The sequence below is a fragment of the Protopterus annectens genome, chromosome 7.part0 (assembly GCF_019279795.1).
Source record: "Protopterus annectens isolate FY-2018-M chromosome 7.part0, PAN1.0, whole genome shotgun sequence".
NCBI classification, from domain to species: domain Eukaryota; kingdom Metazoa; phylum Chordata; order Ceratodontiformes; family Protopteridae; genus Protopterus; species Protopterus annectens.
This window is the reverse complement of record NC_056739.1, coordinates 1,362,743,784-1,362,759,440: the sequence shown is the minus strand read 5'-3', so window position 1 is coordinate 1,362,759,440 and position 15,657 is coordinate 1,362,743,784. Positions and strand designations below refer to the sequence as shown.

General features: G+C 36.4%; 1 protein-coding gene across 1 annotated transcript in view; it reads left to right on the top strand.

The window, feature by feature from the left end:
* The window catches only part of CTXND1 (cortexin domain containing 1), a 129,435-nt gene extending 115,378 nt beyond the window's left edge, over nucleotides 1-14,057 (top strand). The window contains exon 2 of the mRNA XM_044077972.1: nucleotides 8,504-14,057. Within this exon, the coding sequence (XP_043933907.1) occupies nucleotides 8,558-8,737 (180 nt within the window). The 5' untranslated portion in view covers nucleotides 8,504-8,557 and the 3' untranslated portion in view covers nucleotides 8,738-14,057. The remainder of the gene's footprint in view (nucleotides 1-8,503) is intronic.
* Nucleotides 14,058-15,657: the final 1,600 nt, after the last annotated feature.

Genomic DNA, 15,657 nt, shown 5'->3' with positions numbered 1-15,657 from the left:
TATGGGAGTAAGGAAGGATTTATTTCTATAGATGGAGCCTAGTCTTCAGTTAACTGATTGTATTGTAGTATTGATATGAGTATCATAGTTCAGGTTGTGGTCAATAGTTACTCCTAAGAGTTCGGTGGTAGTGTCTTGAGATATGATTGTGCCATTATTAGATTTAATAATGAGGTTGATTGGGGTGGACTTTTGTGTAGGACTAAAGATCAATAGTTTAGTCTTTTTGGGGTTAAGGAGAAGACAACACTGTAAAAAACATTTTTCTACTAGTTCAAAGACATTTTGGGTGAGGGACTGCAGTTCAGATGGATCTGTAGCTGAGCATGTTAATATGGAGTCATCTGCATATTGTGTGCATGTAGCTTGGGGGATACTTATAGTTAGATCATTTATAAAGATGGAAAATAGAAGAGGGCCTAGAATAGAACCTTGGGGTACACCAAGGGTGACATGAAGATGGGTGGATAGACTGTTGTCCCAAAGCACTGCTTGTTGCCTGTTATCGAAGTAGGATTTGAACCACTGAAGTGCTTGAGTATCAAGTGAGAAAGACTTAAGAATATTCAACAATAGGTCATGGTTAACCATGTCGAATGCTTTTGAGAGATCAATAAAGGTTGCAGAGGAGAAGGTGTTATTGTTACGGTTTTTGTTAATGTGGTCAGAAAATGATAGGAGGGCAGTAGTGGTGCTGTGGAAGGGTCTAAAGCCATGCTGAAAGCTAGCTAATAGTCTATTTTGTAAAAGGTCGTCTAACAGTTGACGGTGAATGCATTTTTTCATGATTTTAGCTAAGGGAAAGAGGAGGGCAATTGGACGAAAGTTAGAAAGTTCAGTTGAGTTGCCACCTTTGTGTAGGGGGATTATATGGGAGACTTTCCATATGGATCGGACGGTACCTTCTGTTATGGTTCTATTTATTAGGATAGAGATAGGATAAGCTACAACTTTAGCTGCTATTTGCAGATCTTTAGCAGGTAAGAGGTCAGCAGAGGGGGTAGAAGGTTTGAGTTTTTGAAGACGGTTACAGATGAGGGATGTAGGGACAGGTTGTAGTTGCAAAGTAGGTTGAGAGTTAGTTAAGGAGGTGGGGAGATTAGAGGATACAGGAGGTAGAGAGTTAGCAAGTGACTGGATGGCTTCAGTAAAGAAGATATTAAATGTATCAGCAATTTGTTTGGGAGTCTCTTGGGAAATACCTGACGGGGTTGGTGTCTTAGAGTTGCCTGGATGTAGGAGTCTATTAATTTTTGTGGACTGTGTTAATTGGTCTGTTGAAGTTGAAAGTAGAAGTTTCTTTTATCTAATAATATTGATGCTTTAGTAGAGTTTCGAAGTTGTTTAAATTTTAAATGATCAGATGGGTCTTTAGAAGTTCGCCATTTGGCCCAAATTTTGTTTCTTAATAGAATTCTTTGCTTAGTTTCCTTAGTGAGCCATGGAGCTGTTTTTGTTCTGTTTCTAAGAGTGCAAGAGGGGGCATGGTAGTTCAAGATTTCTAGGAACTTAGAATTGAAGTATGCCACTGCTTCCTCTAGCTGGAGGTGTTTTAGGGGTGACCAATTGCACACACTAAGCTCATTTTGGAAATGTTCAGGGTTGAAATGTTTATTGGAGCGAGTTATTCTGAAAGTTGAGGGGTAAGGAATATTACTCTTTTGTCTAATTATATAAGTTAGCGAGTGATCACTAATGTCTTCTGGGATAATGCCTGACAAATAAGTTGGGGAGTGTGTATTTATTAGAATCCAATCTAAGGCACTTTCTTTACAGGTAGGTTTATGGATTCTAGTGGGTGAGGTGATAGTTTGGGAGAAGCCATGTAGGTTTATGTGGTTAGTTGGGTTATCAGTATTACAGGTATTCCAACCTATATTAAAGTTGCCTAGCAGTATGGTTTCTTGAGGAAAGTTACTGGAAAGCCAGCTAAGGAGATTTTCTAGGGGGGTAATGTTATTACCTGGAGGAAAATATGAGCAAATAATGTAGATGGACTTACTAGTATTTAGTTGTAGCTTAGAGATGAGAATTTCAGTTTTGGTATGAGATGGTGGGTGAGTATCTAGTTGGGTAATTTGGAGCCCTTATTTGTAAATTAAGGCTGCACCCCCACCCTTCTTATTAAGGCGATCCATTCTTAAGATACTATATCCTGGAGGGGTGATTTCATAGTCATGGGTTGCTGGATTTAACCAAGTTTCAGTAAGGCAAAGGATGTCAGAGTCATGAACATCCAGTAGAGCATGAAGGTGAGTCACTTTGTTATTTACACTTTGTATATTTAGGTGAGCTATGAAGAGGGGATTAGGAGGTCTTGTAGGGGTGTGAAAGGAGGAAGGAGAGGGTCTAACTGGGTTAGGAAGAACATTATTGGTAGGACCAGGACTGGGATGAATGTCGCCATCCAGTAGGAGGTATTGGTGTAGTCTAAAAGTGTGAATTAGGGAAAGATTCAGTATGTTATGAGTTCTCTTGACTTGGTAGTGTTTATAGGTAATATGGATAACTCAATGATACTTTGGGAGGAGATAGCTGGTTATAGATGTTATGTTAATGTGTTTAAGGGTGGCTGATAAATCTGGTAGGGATGTTTGTTTAGAGGGTTGGTGGTAATTAGAGTAGCTAAATGTTCATAAGCAGTTGGGATATAAGGAAGGAGAAGGAAAGGAAGAATTGAGAAAAAGAGTAGGGGTTTTAGGTATGCTGATATGGGTGAAATAGGCATTGTAATAAAAATATATACATTAAAGATTAAAAATTAACAAGGTGCAATACCCTTTCAGCTAAAATACTAGGGGAGATAAACAGATAGTTGATACAAGTGTGGGTAACTATAAAGTAAAAATTAAAACGTAAATGATTTTTACTTAATTATTCCTACATTTAAAAATGCAACTTATGTACATTAATATATATATATATATATATATATATATGTGTGTGTGTGTGTGTGTGTGTGTGTGTGTGTGAATAAAAGGCCAAAAAACATGGTCAGGTAGACAAGTATATATAAATGCAACCTTATGGTAAATATGACACTGACTGTAGGTAGGCAAACAAAGGCCAGTGTGACACTTACTGTAGAAAGGCATACAAAATATACTTAAACAGTTAGAAAAACTGAAGTGCTGGTGCACAAGCTATAGGCACTACCTAGCAAGTGCTTTAAGCTTTAAAAGGCATTTGATTGATACATATTCGTTAAGGCCAGGAGGTACGTGGGCCAATGTGTGAACTTGCCACATAAGCTCACATTCCTCAAGTTTAAGTTCCCATGGACCTCCTCGTATATTATGTTCTATCTGTTGTATTACTGCAAACACAAACTTGTGAGTGGGGTGATCTAAAATGTGTTTTGCCAACGCTTTTGTAGTAATCTGTTTGTGTATGCTGTACTGGTGTTCGTCTATCCTTTGTTTTATTTTTCTTTTGGTTTTCCCAATGTAGTATGATGCGCACCCCTCGCATTAGGCTACATAGACTACCCCTTTGGTGTCACAGTTAAATTTGCCTTCTATATTGTATGTTCTATCCTTAATACAAAGTTTATTGCCCATCTTAATAAATTTACAGTGAGGACAGCTACCACATTTTGTCATACCAAAACTACTCTTACATATTTTTCTCTGTTTCTCTAACAGGCATTTCATATTGGGTCCCCTCCTATACATGAATCGCGGGGCTGCTTCCAATATTTTATTAAGACCATTGTCTTCCAAAATTATGGTCCAATTCTTAAGAAGAATGTCCCTAATATTTTTGGAATCTGTAGAATAGGTAACAAGAAATCTTGTACCTGTATCAAGTGTTGGGTTCACCCTCTTTTGAATTGGCTGTTCAAAAGATGTATTATATATTGCTTCATAGCCTTTGTGTACAATAGGTCTAAAATACCCTGACAGACTTTTAGTATTTACCTCACGGAAGATGTGTTCAACATAAATTAGTGGGTACCCTCTCTTGAGGAACATAGATTTTAACAAATCACATTATATCATGTAATCATTGTCACTCAAAACCATCCTAGCAGCCCTAACTACCTCTCCCTTGACAACTGCCTTCTTCTGATGGTAAGGATGGCTGCTTGAAAAATGTAAAAAAGCATTTGAGTAAGTGGGTTTACGATAGATGGTTCTCACATATCTACTATTCTCCCTATCTTTAAACAGATATATGTCCAAAAGTTAATGGAATCTATGCCCACTTGGAATGTAAATTCCAGAAACTCAGTTAAAGTGGTGATATCTGCAATAAAGGACTCTATACGGGTAGCCTCACCTTTCCAAATGAAACACATGTCATCCTGGTATCTTGTATACCAAGCCACGTAATCTTTGAACACTGTGTTGTTAAAACAAAAAAACTCTCTCCCAATAGGCCATCTCGCAGTTGACAAAACTGCTACCACAGGGTGAACCCATTGCAATGCCTGTTTTCTGAAGAAAAAATTGCCCATTAAATCATAGGGAATTGTTAGACAAGACTATGTCTAGAAGGGTTTCGATGACATAAATTTCTCCACCATTCATCCCTTTCATGAGCAAAAATTCTCTAACCCACTCAATACCTAACTCTTGTGGTATCACTGTGTAGAGATCTTTAATATCTACCGTGAGGAAGATAAAATTCTCATTAAATTCTAAGTTGTTGATGTTCTCGAGGAAACTCCATGAGTCATGACAGATTTGTGGTTCAATTTTTATATAAGGTTTTAACTTATTGTCCAAAAATTTAGCACTTGCATACGTAATAGACCCCCTCCCATCCACTATGGGTCTGAATGGGGGGTTATTTAGGTCCTTGTAGATTTTAGGAGAACCAAAAAGTGTTGGTATAATAGGTTCTGGCATTGTCAAATACTGAAGTGTGTCAATGTCTATGCTCCCTTCTAGAAATAAATCATTAATAATGCTATTAATCCTCCTATAAGCGCCATTGACTTCATTAAGGCTGACATCCTCATAAACATCACTGTTTAAATAAACTTCCATTCGATTTATATATTTGGTTTGGTCCATAAAGACCAGACATCTACCCTTGTCAGGCTTCATGACTCTGATATTACATAAATTTAACAAGTTAATGAAATCTAACTCATCAGAAGAAATATTCTTTTTAACATTCATGCTGTTCAAATTGTTAGATAGCGTAGCTCTTAGGTCCATCTCACAAACTTTTTCAGAGATAGCCAAAGACTCTTGAAGGGGATGGTTAAATAAGCTAGACACTCAAGTTATTAGTGAGTGAAGAATTAACACCCATGACATGTCATGTTAAGTTTGCATACAAATAATTTCTAACCAATGATAGTTTTGACTAAATTGGACCTTCTTTCAGGTACAAACACATTTACCATGTCATTATTAATGTCAGGAGAAGTAAAATTAAAGATTTTAAAATCTCCTTCCAGACTTACAAGGAATTTTAAATTGTCCTGATTCATTTCCTTCACCGATTCTGGCATCTCCTCTGGTGTCCCTGGTTCCTGCTGTTCCGCCATTGATTGTGTTGGTTCCCCCAATGCTCCTGGAAACCCTGTTGATTATTCCTATTATAGAGACTGTTGATGTTGCCATACAACAGTTAGAACATAATATATGAGGAGGTCCATAGGAACCTTAAATCTTTAATTTTACCTTGTAATTTTATTGTTAACCAAATATTTTCTGAAAGATTGTGGTTCTGCTTTTTTTCGTTTGTGTTTTCTGTAAATTCATACATAAGTCCACCTTTGTACTTATTGTATTATGCTTATTATGTTTTATTGTTAATGATTGTTTTACTTCTTGTAATTTGGAGCTTTTCTCCCTGGGCCTCTACTGAAAACGGATATTTGTCCAGCTAGACTAGCCCGGTCAACAAATGTAAAATAAAAAAATAAATAATAAAACCTAAGCTTGAGGAATGTGAGCTTATGTGGCAAGTTTGCACATTGGCCCACATACCTCCTGGCCTTAATGAATATATATCAATTAAATGCCTTTTAAAGCTTAAAGCACTTGCTAGGTAGTGCCTATAGCTTGTGCACCAGCACTTCAGTTTTTCTAACTAAGCGTTTAAGTATATTTTGTATGCCTTTCTACAGTAAGTGTCACACTGGCCTTTGTTTGCCTACCTACAGTCAGTGTCATATTTACCATAAGGTTACATTTATATATACTTGTCTACTGGGCCATGTTTTTTGGTCTTTTATTCACACACACACACACACACACACACACACACACACACATATATATATATATATATATATATATATATATATATATATATATATATTCATGTACATAAGTTGCATTTTTAAATGTAGGAATAATTAAGTAAAAATCATTCAAGTTTAAATTTTTACTTTATAATTACCCACACTTTTATCAACTATGTGTTTAGCTCCCCTAGTATTTTAGCTGAAAGGGTATTACACCTTGTTAATTTTTAATCTTTAACGTATATATTTTTATTATATGCATGTATTTGTGTATAGGTTTCTGATGTGTTTTGTATATGGTTTTAAGTATACATATTGTAAATGGAGAAGATAGCTTGTATTAATTAAATTGTTTACTGTTGCCACAATGGAGTTAGATGTTTTTATAACCCTACATGAATTAGTGAATGTAATTTACTGATGGTTAATTTGTGGTTGGTTTAATTGCATCCACTTGTAAGTATATAAAGTGGTTAATTGTTGTATTTTCTTTTGTCTGATGAAGTTGGAGCATTGTCTCTGATGAAAGTTGTTGTTGTTGTTGTGTCGTTCGGCTTATCCCGGTTAGGGGTCGCCACAGCGGAACTCCAGTCCGCTAATGTTTGGTACTGGAATTTTACAAGCCAAGATACCAGCCCTGACGCACAACCTTCAATGAAGGCACCCCCATTCACGCATGCCTCCACACAGAAGACGCTCTAGCTGAGAATCGAACGGGGCAACGTCTTGCTGTGAGTGTCTCTGACGAAAGTGCTCACAATAAATGGTGTGGTTTGGAGTGCTTACAGCCTGCTTGCTTTTTTGTTATTTTACCAGTTTTTTTTTTGGAGTTCTTTCAGCTATTACTCAGTTGATCAGAAAGATCTGTAAAGAAAACAATTATTGCATTACTTAAAAGAAGACAGAATTACCAGTGGATACAAATAGTTTGATGTTTTGTCTTCAGGTACAGTTTTATCATTCTTTTTGGTCCCCTTTGCTAACATCTTTATACAGTTAAAGAAAATTAACTGTTCACACTATAAGATCTCATCTGTCTAACAGAATACAATTATTCAGAGCAGAGGATGTAACTTAAATTACCTTTATCAGTGTCACAGTGTCACCATTTACACTATAAGATGCCATCTGTCTAACAGAATACAATTATTCAGAGCAGAGGATGTAACTTATGTTACCTTTATCAGTGTCACAGTTTACACTATAAGATGCCATCTGTCTAACACAATACAATTATTCAGAGCAGAGGATGTAACTTAAATTACCTTTATCAGCGTCACAGTGTCAACGTTTACACTGTAAGATGCCATCTGTCTAACAGAATACAATTATTCAGAGCAGAGGATGTAACTTACATTACCTTTATCAGTGTCACAGTGTCAACGTTTACACTGTAAGATGCCATCTGTCTAACAGAATACAATTATTCAGAGCAGAGGATGTAACTTACATTACCTTTATCAGTGTCACAGTGCCACCCTTTACACTGTAAGATGCCATCTCTCTAACAGAATACAATTATTCAGAGCAGAGGATGTAACTTAAATTACCTTTATCAGTGTCACTGTTCATGTGTTTTAATGTGAACCACAGTCAGCGGCACTACAAGTGGAGCAGGATCCAGTTAATTGAATCTGGTTCTTCTTCTGATAACTAAAAAAAAAGTTTACATCTCTGTACTCCACATTGCGATTGCTTCTGAACTATGTATTCCAGGCAGCAAAAAGATCTATAATGCAAGTCTCTCCAACAGATCTGTTTCCTTGTCTGCAGCATGTGAATGGCCTATGTAAGGAACCAAAACAATACAGCCATTTTAATGTTACTGTAAAGATCCACATTGTTTAGGAGCTCATACAACCAGCAGCCAGGGCACATGTATAGTAGGGGACCAAGGCTTTGGAAGACTGGCTCACAGTTATATTCTAGGCAAGATATAAACTGTAATAAAAAACAAACATTGAGTGCTTTTATGCTCCAAGGCACTTCATCATGCTTAGGATTGTGACAGCACTTAACATTTGTTTTTGATTAAATTTATGTTTGACTATGGTCGATGTGTCTGAGATATAAACTATATAGCTAATGCTTCTGCAAAACTGATTTAGTCCAAAATCTACTGTTATGGTAAGTTTACTTATACAACTGTGTATTAGTACTTATGATCTGACTGTGATCTATTTTTCTAGTTTGATGTTTTCTTTTGCTGTTTCTCTATCTTTTCTCCCCCATTTTTTTCTTTCACTTTTTTACTTCATGCTGTTTCATAAACTCTGTTTTTTTCTCTTCTTTTAGGTAGTCAGAGCTGGTAGCAGTGGAAATAAATATCAATGAAGACAGACAGAAGTAATGGAGGGTACAACACCAGAGCCTGCATATGTTGATGTAGACAAGGGTTTAACATTAGCTTGTTTTGTCTTTCTTTGTCTTTTCCTGATTGTAATGATTATTCGTTGTGCAAAAGTCATAATGGATCCATACAGTGCCATCCCCACATCCACATGGGAGGAGCAGCACCTGGATGATTGACAGATATGTCATTGTAATAGAGGGGCCTCAAGCCCAGTAAAATGAGGTACCTTATTAGGAAGATAAGAACTTGCAATTACAGTGTGGACATCTCTGCCACTTAAATAATCTGTCCCTTCTCTTTGGGTCAGACTAGGATTATACAGCAGTTTGGTACAATGGAAAACTGAATTTAATTGCTTGCTAGTACATAAAGTAAAATCTGTAACAAAGCAATACTTTGTCACAGCATTGATAGCCATACATATGCAGTATAACACCTCATATGAGATGTCACTGTGTCAGATCATAGACATTGTTACCTATTTTCTAAAATTCTGTAATGAACTCAGTTTAAATGGTTTAATTGTTTTAATTTACTACATTTGAAATACTCTGTGACACTTTTTTATTAGTTTTTGTATTTTAAGTTCTTGTGGTTCAAATTAATGTTCAATATTTAGATCACTGTTGCAATAGCCTAAGCTATTTGGGTCTCACCCCAGTGACCAGACAGTTTTCAAAGCATAAGGGTGACTTCCACATGCTGAAACTGTCAGGAGCTAGAGGAAAACTCAAAAATAAAGATGATTAGAGAGCCAGTTTAGTCAAAATTGTTTGTTGCAGAAGTATGCTCCTTCAGCAGGTTCCATTAACTGTCAAGCTAGCTACCAATCCTTCAAGGTTGGGCAGGTAAGTTCCTGTCAAGGAAAACCTTCCTTTAAAATTTATTTTCTGAGGAAAACTTGCCTTTTTCTGACTAAAATGTGGTGCTTGCTAGGAAACAGAATGTTTTTATGGACTGTCATTGCAGTTCTAAGGGAACTTGTGTATAAATTAATTATGCAAATTTTTTGTGAAAGTAATTCTATTTTTTTGTCAGAATTATCCTACATGTTGTCTAGATTTATGTTTTTAGGGCACGATATTATGAGTGTGGGGGACTCCCAGTGGTTTACTTACCTCAGTAGCACTTGCTCTCTACTTTACTTTTACTGACTCATTCAGGCTCCACTCTCCACCTTTGAGGTATCCTTCACAGCTTATCTATGCATCAGCTACCAATTTCTGTGGTTTTACCTTCTCCAGCCCACAAAAGTCTGGGGTTACCAGACTGGCTCTTGTTGTACTCCAGCTGCTAGTGGGTGACCCTGCATTGGCTGATCTTGGTTTGTCATACCTCTCATCTTTCCTCTGGTGCATCTAATGTTGCACCTACAGCCAATAAGGACTGAAAGAGAGCCGCATCCTCTGTATCTGTAGGGATATTTTTGGTGGACAAAGGGGAACAACGTTTGTCAGTCTCAAGGGAAGGGCAGGTGAAGGTCCTTCACTCAGCTGAGATAGGGACCCTGAATCTGGGGGCAAGTTTGCCTACTCTGAGTTTGTTATTTTACGTTTCTCAGAAAAGGTGAACATAATAAGAAAATCTTACCTTCCTCTGTTTCTATTTCAAAGCACAGATATGATTGCCTGGAATTTGCTATTGCTTTTTTTTCAAGAAACAGAAAAGAGTTCTCACTATCTTTCTGACTTGGATTTTCAGTCAGAAGAGCAGGAATTGCAAGGTGATTGTGATACTTCAGGAATTTCTTCTCAATCTGAACATTCTGATTCTGAGGAAAGTATGGTTTCAGAATGCCCTACAGAAGATTTTTTCTTTTTCTAAGACTATATCCAAGATTAAAGAGTTTTTTTAATGGAAGAAGAATAAAATTCCTATTGAAAAGAACATATATTATGATCTGTTACAGTAGGATATGCCTAAATATGTAGCTGCCCTTCCTGATTTGTCTGCTTTAGAGAATATTTTTCTCACTGCTGTTAGTTTTCCTCCTTCCCCTGGGTAATCTGAGTGGTTTTATTAGGGTTCCACAGACTAAAATATATTTTCCAGCCATATATCAAATCCAGGAGTAATTTCCCTATCTGAAACTGCTTGTGCTAAATAGAGTACTGCTGTTAAACCCATTGCCTCTGGCAAGGATGTGAAAATGTTTGCAAGTTAGGGAAGAATGCATATTGTTCTGCTACTTTAGCTTTCAGGATTTTAAACTAACATGTTCAAATATTAAAACATTTAGTTTTATATTTTGAGAATGTGCAAAAGTTAATAGCTAACCCACCTTATTCTGAGGTGAAAAAAATGTTGAATTCCCTTTAACACCTGCTTCTCTTGTGACTAAGCATATTTCAAAATGTGCTTATGATGCTGCTGATTCTTCCTCCAGAACTGATGCTTCTGGGTCAGTAATGAGAAGGTTGCCTTGGCTTCATTCTCAAAACCTTCCTGACGATGTTAAATTGTAAATTCTCACTTGGACAGCAAAGTTCTCTTGCCCTTTCTGCAGCTAAGGTGCTCAAGAAATGTGATGAAAAGGGAAAGGTAAGTCAAGGTATGCCTAATATTTTTTGAAAACTCTCCTTATTAAAAGCAAATTTCTCTTTTTTCAATAAGCAATTAAAGGAGCAAGAAGCCATCAAACATGTATTTGAAACACAATAACAAGGAGCCACCCCCCCCCAAACAAAAAAAATGTAAAAGCCTCTAAAATTAAGGACAGTCCTCCCAGTCAGTATGACTATGGGCATATTTAGGCCCCCCTCCAGTAACCAATCATTGTCTCACAGGCGTCCTCTTTCCTTATGGCATCTGAATGTGGCAGACAAATGGGTGTTAAACGTACTTCATCAGTTATATACTTGGCAATGGGAATGCCTCCTACCCCTTCATGGGATTCCCTCTTGTCCAGTGAACCAACTATCCTTGTTTTGTCTGACTCTACATCTAATGCTTGTACAGGGAATAACAGAAGTATTATCTCCCTGCCAGATGGGGAAAGGCTTTTATCCAGTGTTTTTTTCCTGGTAGCAAAAAGGGATTGATCCTGGAGGTCTGTACTGGAGCTCTCCTTTTAAACAAGTTTGTCAATATTCTAAAGTTTGGAATGCTTTCCTTTCAATCCCTTCTGCCTCTTTCCCTTTCTTTGTTTTTTAATTGTAAAGTTAGACTTAAAGGATAATTTTCATCACGTTCCAGTTTGCAATCAGTTCATATGTTCTGTGTCCGGCTTACATGATCAATTCTCTGTTTTCCCTTTGGACTCTCCATTTTTCCAAGGGTATTCACAAAGTGTTTGACTCTAGTAACTACTTATTGTAGAATTCAAGGCATTCCCATTTTTTCCATATTTGAATGATTTCCCTATCTTTGCAGACTATTTTCCCAGCTGTCAAGAGTGTTTAGCAGCTGTTCAAAATCTTCTACTCAGTCTGTTTTTTTCAAACCGACTTTCGAAAATCTTCTCTCATCCCATTTGATAGGATTGTATTTCTGGGATGTCTGTTAGATTCTGCCCAAGAAAGAGTAATTCTTCCTTATGTCAAGGTAGAGACGTTTCAACAGTCATTCCCAAGTTTTTCCAACCAATGCTATGCATCTGAAAGGAAATTTTACAGGATTTGGGGATGCATGACATGGCCATACCCCACATGAGGAAGATCCAGGGGTACCTCAGGTCAGTCTGGGCTCAGCATCTGCACCAATTACCTTTTCAGATCCCTGTTCTGGGATTTGTAAAACTGGAGATTTTCTGTTGGATAATCAGATTTCTTGCAATACAGATTTCCCATTCTCCATCTCAACCATGCTCAAGTCTGTCACTACAGATGCATCAAACGTGACATAGGTAACAGTCTCTACAAGGGTGAAACTGCAAGCTCTGTGGAACCTTCATGATGGACAGAAACACATCAATGTCAGAGATATAGTGGCCATGATCAGCAATTTGAAAGCTTTAAATCTTCTCTGGTCCCATGGAAAACTGCAGGTTTATCCAGACAATATCACAGTGATATGGTACATAAAGTAAGGAAGAAGGTATCATATCATACCTGCATTGCAGACTTGCTATGATATCCTGGGAGATAGCAACTCAGCTCAGATTGACTATGAAGGCTTCATATATTCAATCAAAGCAAAATGACATTGCAGACAAGCTAAGCAGGCCCAGGATAGACCTTCTTTAATGGAAACTTCATCATGGGGTCTTCCAAGTTTTGTTCTAACTGCAGGAAACACCTCAAGTTGTTCTACTTACCTCCTCTCACAATAAACAACTAAAGATATTCTGCTCTAGGATTTATTGCAAACAGGCCTGGAAGACAGATGCTTGTTCATCCCTATGGACGGAAATGTTCTTAAATTCTTTTCCACCCTTTCTCCTGTTGTCCTGAGTTCTTCTGTAGATGCAGAGGGACTCCCCAAAATACTGGTGGTGACTCCCTTTTGGCCCAGGCAACAGTGTTCTCCCTTCTTTTCAGTCTGACCAAGATCAATTACCAGAGGCTTCCCCAAAGAATGGATTTGTCCCACAAGACAGGGGTTGCTTGATGCACTCTAATCAGAAAACTCTTTAACTGACAGCCTGCATGAAAGAACCTTTTGGGCACCCTTTTTCTGAAGACATGCAACAGGTAATAAAGGAAGCAAAAAAGTCTTATTAGAAAATCATATATGTGCAAGTGTAAAAGATTTTCTAGTTGGTGCTAGTCCAAGGATCAGGAACCTCTTCAGGCCTGACTGCCTCTGGTTCATGATTATTTCTGTGAAATACTGTCCTCCGGCCTTTCTTATTCCTTGGCTAGTTGTTTATTTCCGCTTGCCTGTCCTCCGATCCTCCCTTTCTAACCATCCTCAAGTTAAACAGTTTTTGAGAGGTATGTTGCAAGTGGAAATTAAAATTGCAGGGCAAAAACAAAACATCAGCAGCAGGCTTTAAAAAAATCTGCTCAGATAATTTTTCAGCATTTTCATTCCAATGCTGTTATTAACTCTAATTTATGTAAACAAGCACTGTTTTAACTGATGCATCATCCATCTTTACAGATACTTTGCAATTTTTTTTTAATTTATCAAGTTTTCATTTAACTCAAACACAACTGAGTATTCTAAGCAGATGTCTGAAGTTTATTCCTACAGCTTTACCCAAGGGATGGGAAGTGTTAACTGATATTCATAAACTTACTCAAAAAAATCAAACTTAGATACTATTTTATGAGTCAAGGTGTTAATGTAAACAATGATACTGATGTATTACATGTCCAGCTTGAGGAGAGGAAGTCTTCTGTGTCCTCTTCATTTTCACTGGGTTCCCCCTCTAATGTTTCCTTTCATACAGCCTGTGAAAGAATGGACATTACTGAAAATGTTATTCCTAGTTTAAATAGTTCTGTTGTTGGTAGCTAACTTTCTGTCCATTTGATCTAATAGTTATATTGAAGTTTATGAAAACTAGATATACAGGATGTTCATAGATTGTTAGCCAATTATATATATATATATATATATATATATATATATATATATATATATATATATATATATACTAGTTACAATTATACTAAAGATGAATGGCTTGCTTTGAAAGTTCTCAAACGTTCTTGTAAGGAAGGAAAAATTGTGATTAAGGAAGCTGACAAGGGGGACAATATTGTTATTGTGGATGTCTAATTTTATAAACAGGCTTATTTAAAGGTTCTCTCAAGTGCTTCTAAGTTACTTACTGAAGATCCCATTCAAATCTTGTTTAGTGAACATAAGATTTATATCTAGAGGTCATGCTTTAGGTATACTCTCTTATGAGCAATCTAAAATATTACAGATGGGATTTTTGAATATACCTGTTTTTCCAGACTTCCTAAGATTCATAAAACTTTTATGAATCCACTCTTCAACCTATTATTTCTCTATGTGGGACTATGTTTAAAAGGTTAGGTTCACTTTTAGATCAGTATTTACAACCTTTGCATAAAATGGGTAACTTAAATAAGGGGTTCATTGGAACTTTTGGAAAAATTAAAGACTTTGGGTGTTTCAGAGGATTCCTTTATGGCTATGAATCAGGTTCAGGATCTATACAGTGACATCATACACAAGTATGGTATTGATGCTATTTCTTATTTCTTGCCAGATGGACCTGAAAACAATGTTTTTTTATGACTGTTGGAATTTTATTTAATGTATAATTATTTTTATTTTGATAATAATTATACACAGAAACAGAGAACTACTTTGGCGGCAAGTTTTTGTACCCTCATATGCAATTATTTTTATGAATTATTCTCAAAAAATACATATATTCTATGGACATTTATATTAATCATGTTAAATTTTATGTTAGATGTAGACTGGTTGGTTTTTCTGCTTTCAGGGTCCCTGTAACCTTTTTGATGACATGTTATGACATTTAAATTCCATAACTTGGGGATTTATTTTTCTGGGATTTCTGATTTACAAGCTATTAAATTTCTTGATGTTAAGATTTCTCTAAGAGAAGGTATTTTTTATACTTCATTACACAGAAAGGAGATAGCTGTTAATTCCATATTAAGGGGAAGCAGCTATAATCCTAAACTTATTATTTACCCAAGGAGAAATTCATACAAGCAGCATGTTTGTACAACATTTTTGATTTTTTTTTCTGTAGTGTCTGCGTTAGAATAGAAAAAGATTAAACAGATTTAATGACATCTCTGAAAAATATTTCAAGTGATTAAAGTACATTAGCAAGTTTCATTATGTGGTAATAGTTTGCCTGCTGTTCTACCTATTTGGCCTTCTATTTCTTATAGAATAAGCCCATCTTTTAAGTTCCAGATTGGATTATAGCAGTTTTGATTATGTTGGATTTAATAACTTAGGCACCAAACCTTGTAGAGTTAGCAAGGCTTGTAAGTTTGTAAGTAGAGAAGCTTTTTGGTCTCTTCCTTTAGAGAATTTCAGTGTACATAGCAGTTTTTCATGCCATTCTTCTGTGGTAATTTAGGCCATAGTGTGCTCTTGTAGTATGTTTTATATAGGAAACTAAAGTAGGATGGTGAAAGTCTGATTCATGGAACATTTGAAAGATTGCAGAAATAAAACTGTAAAAATTCTCTAA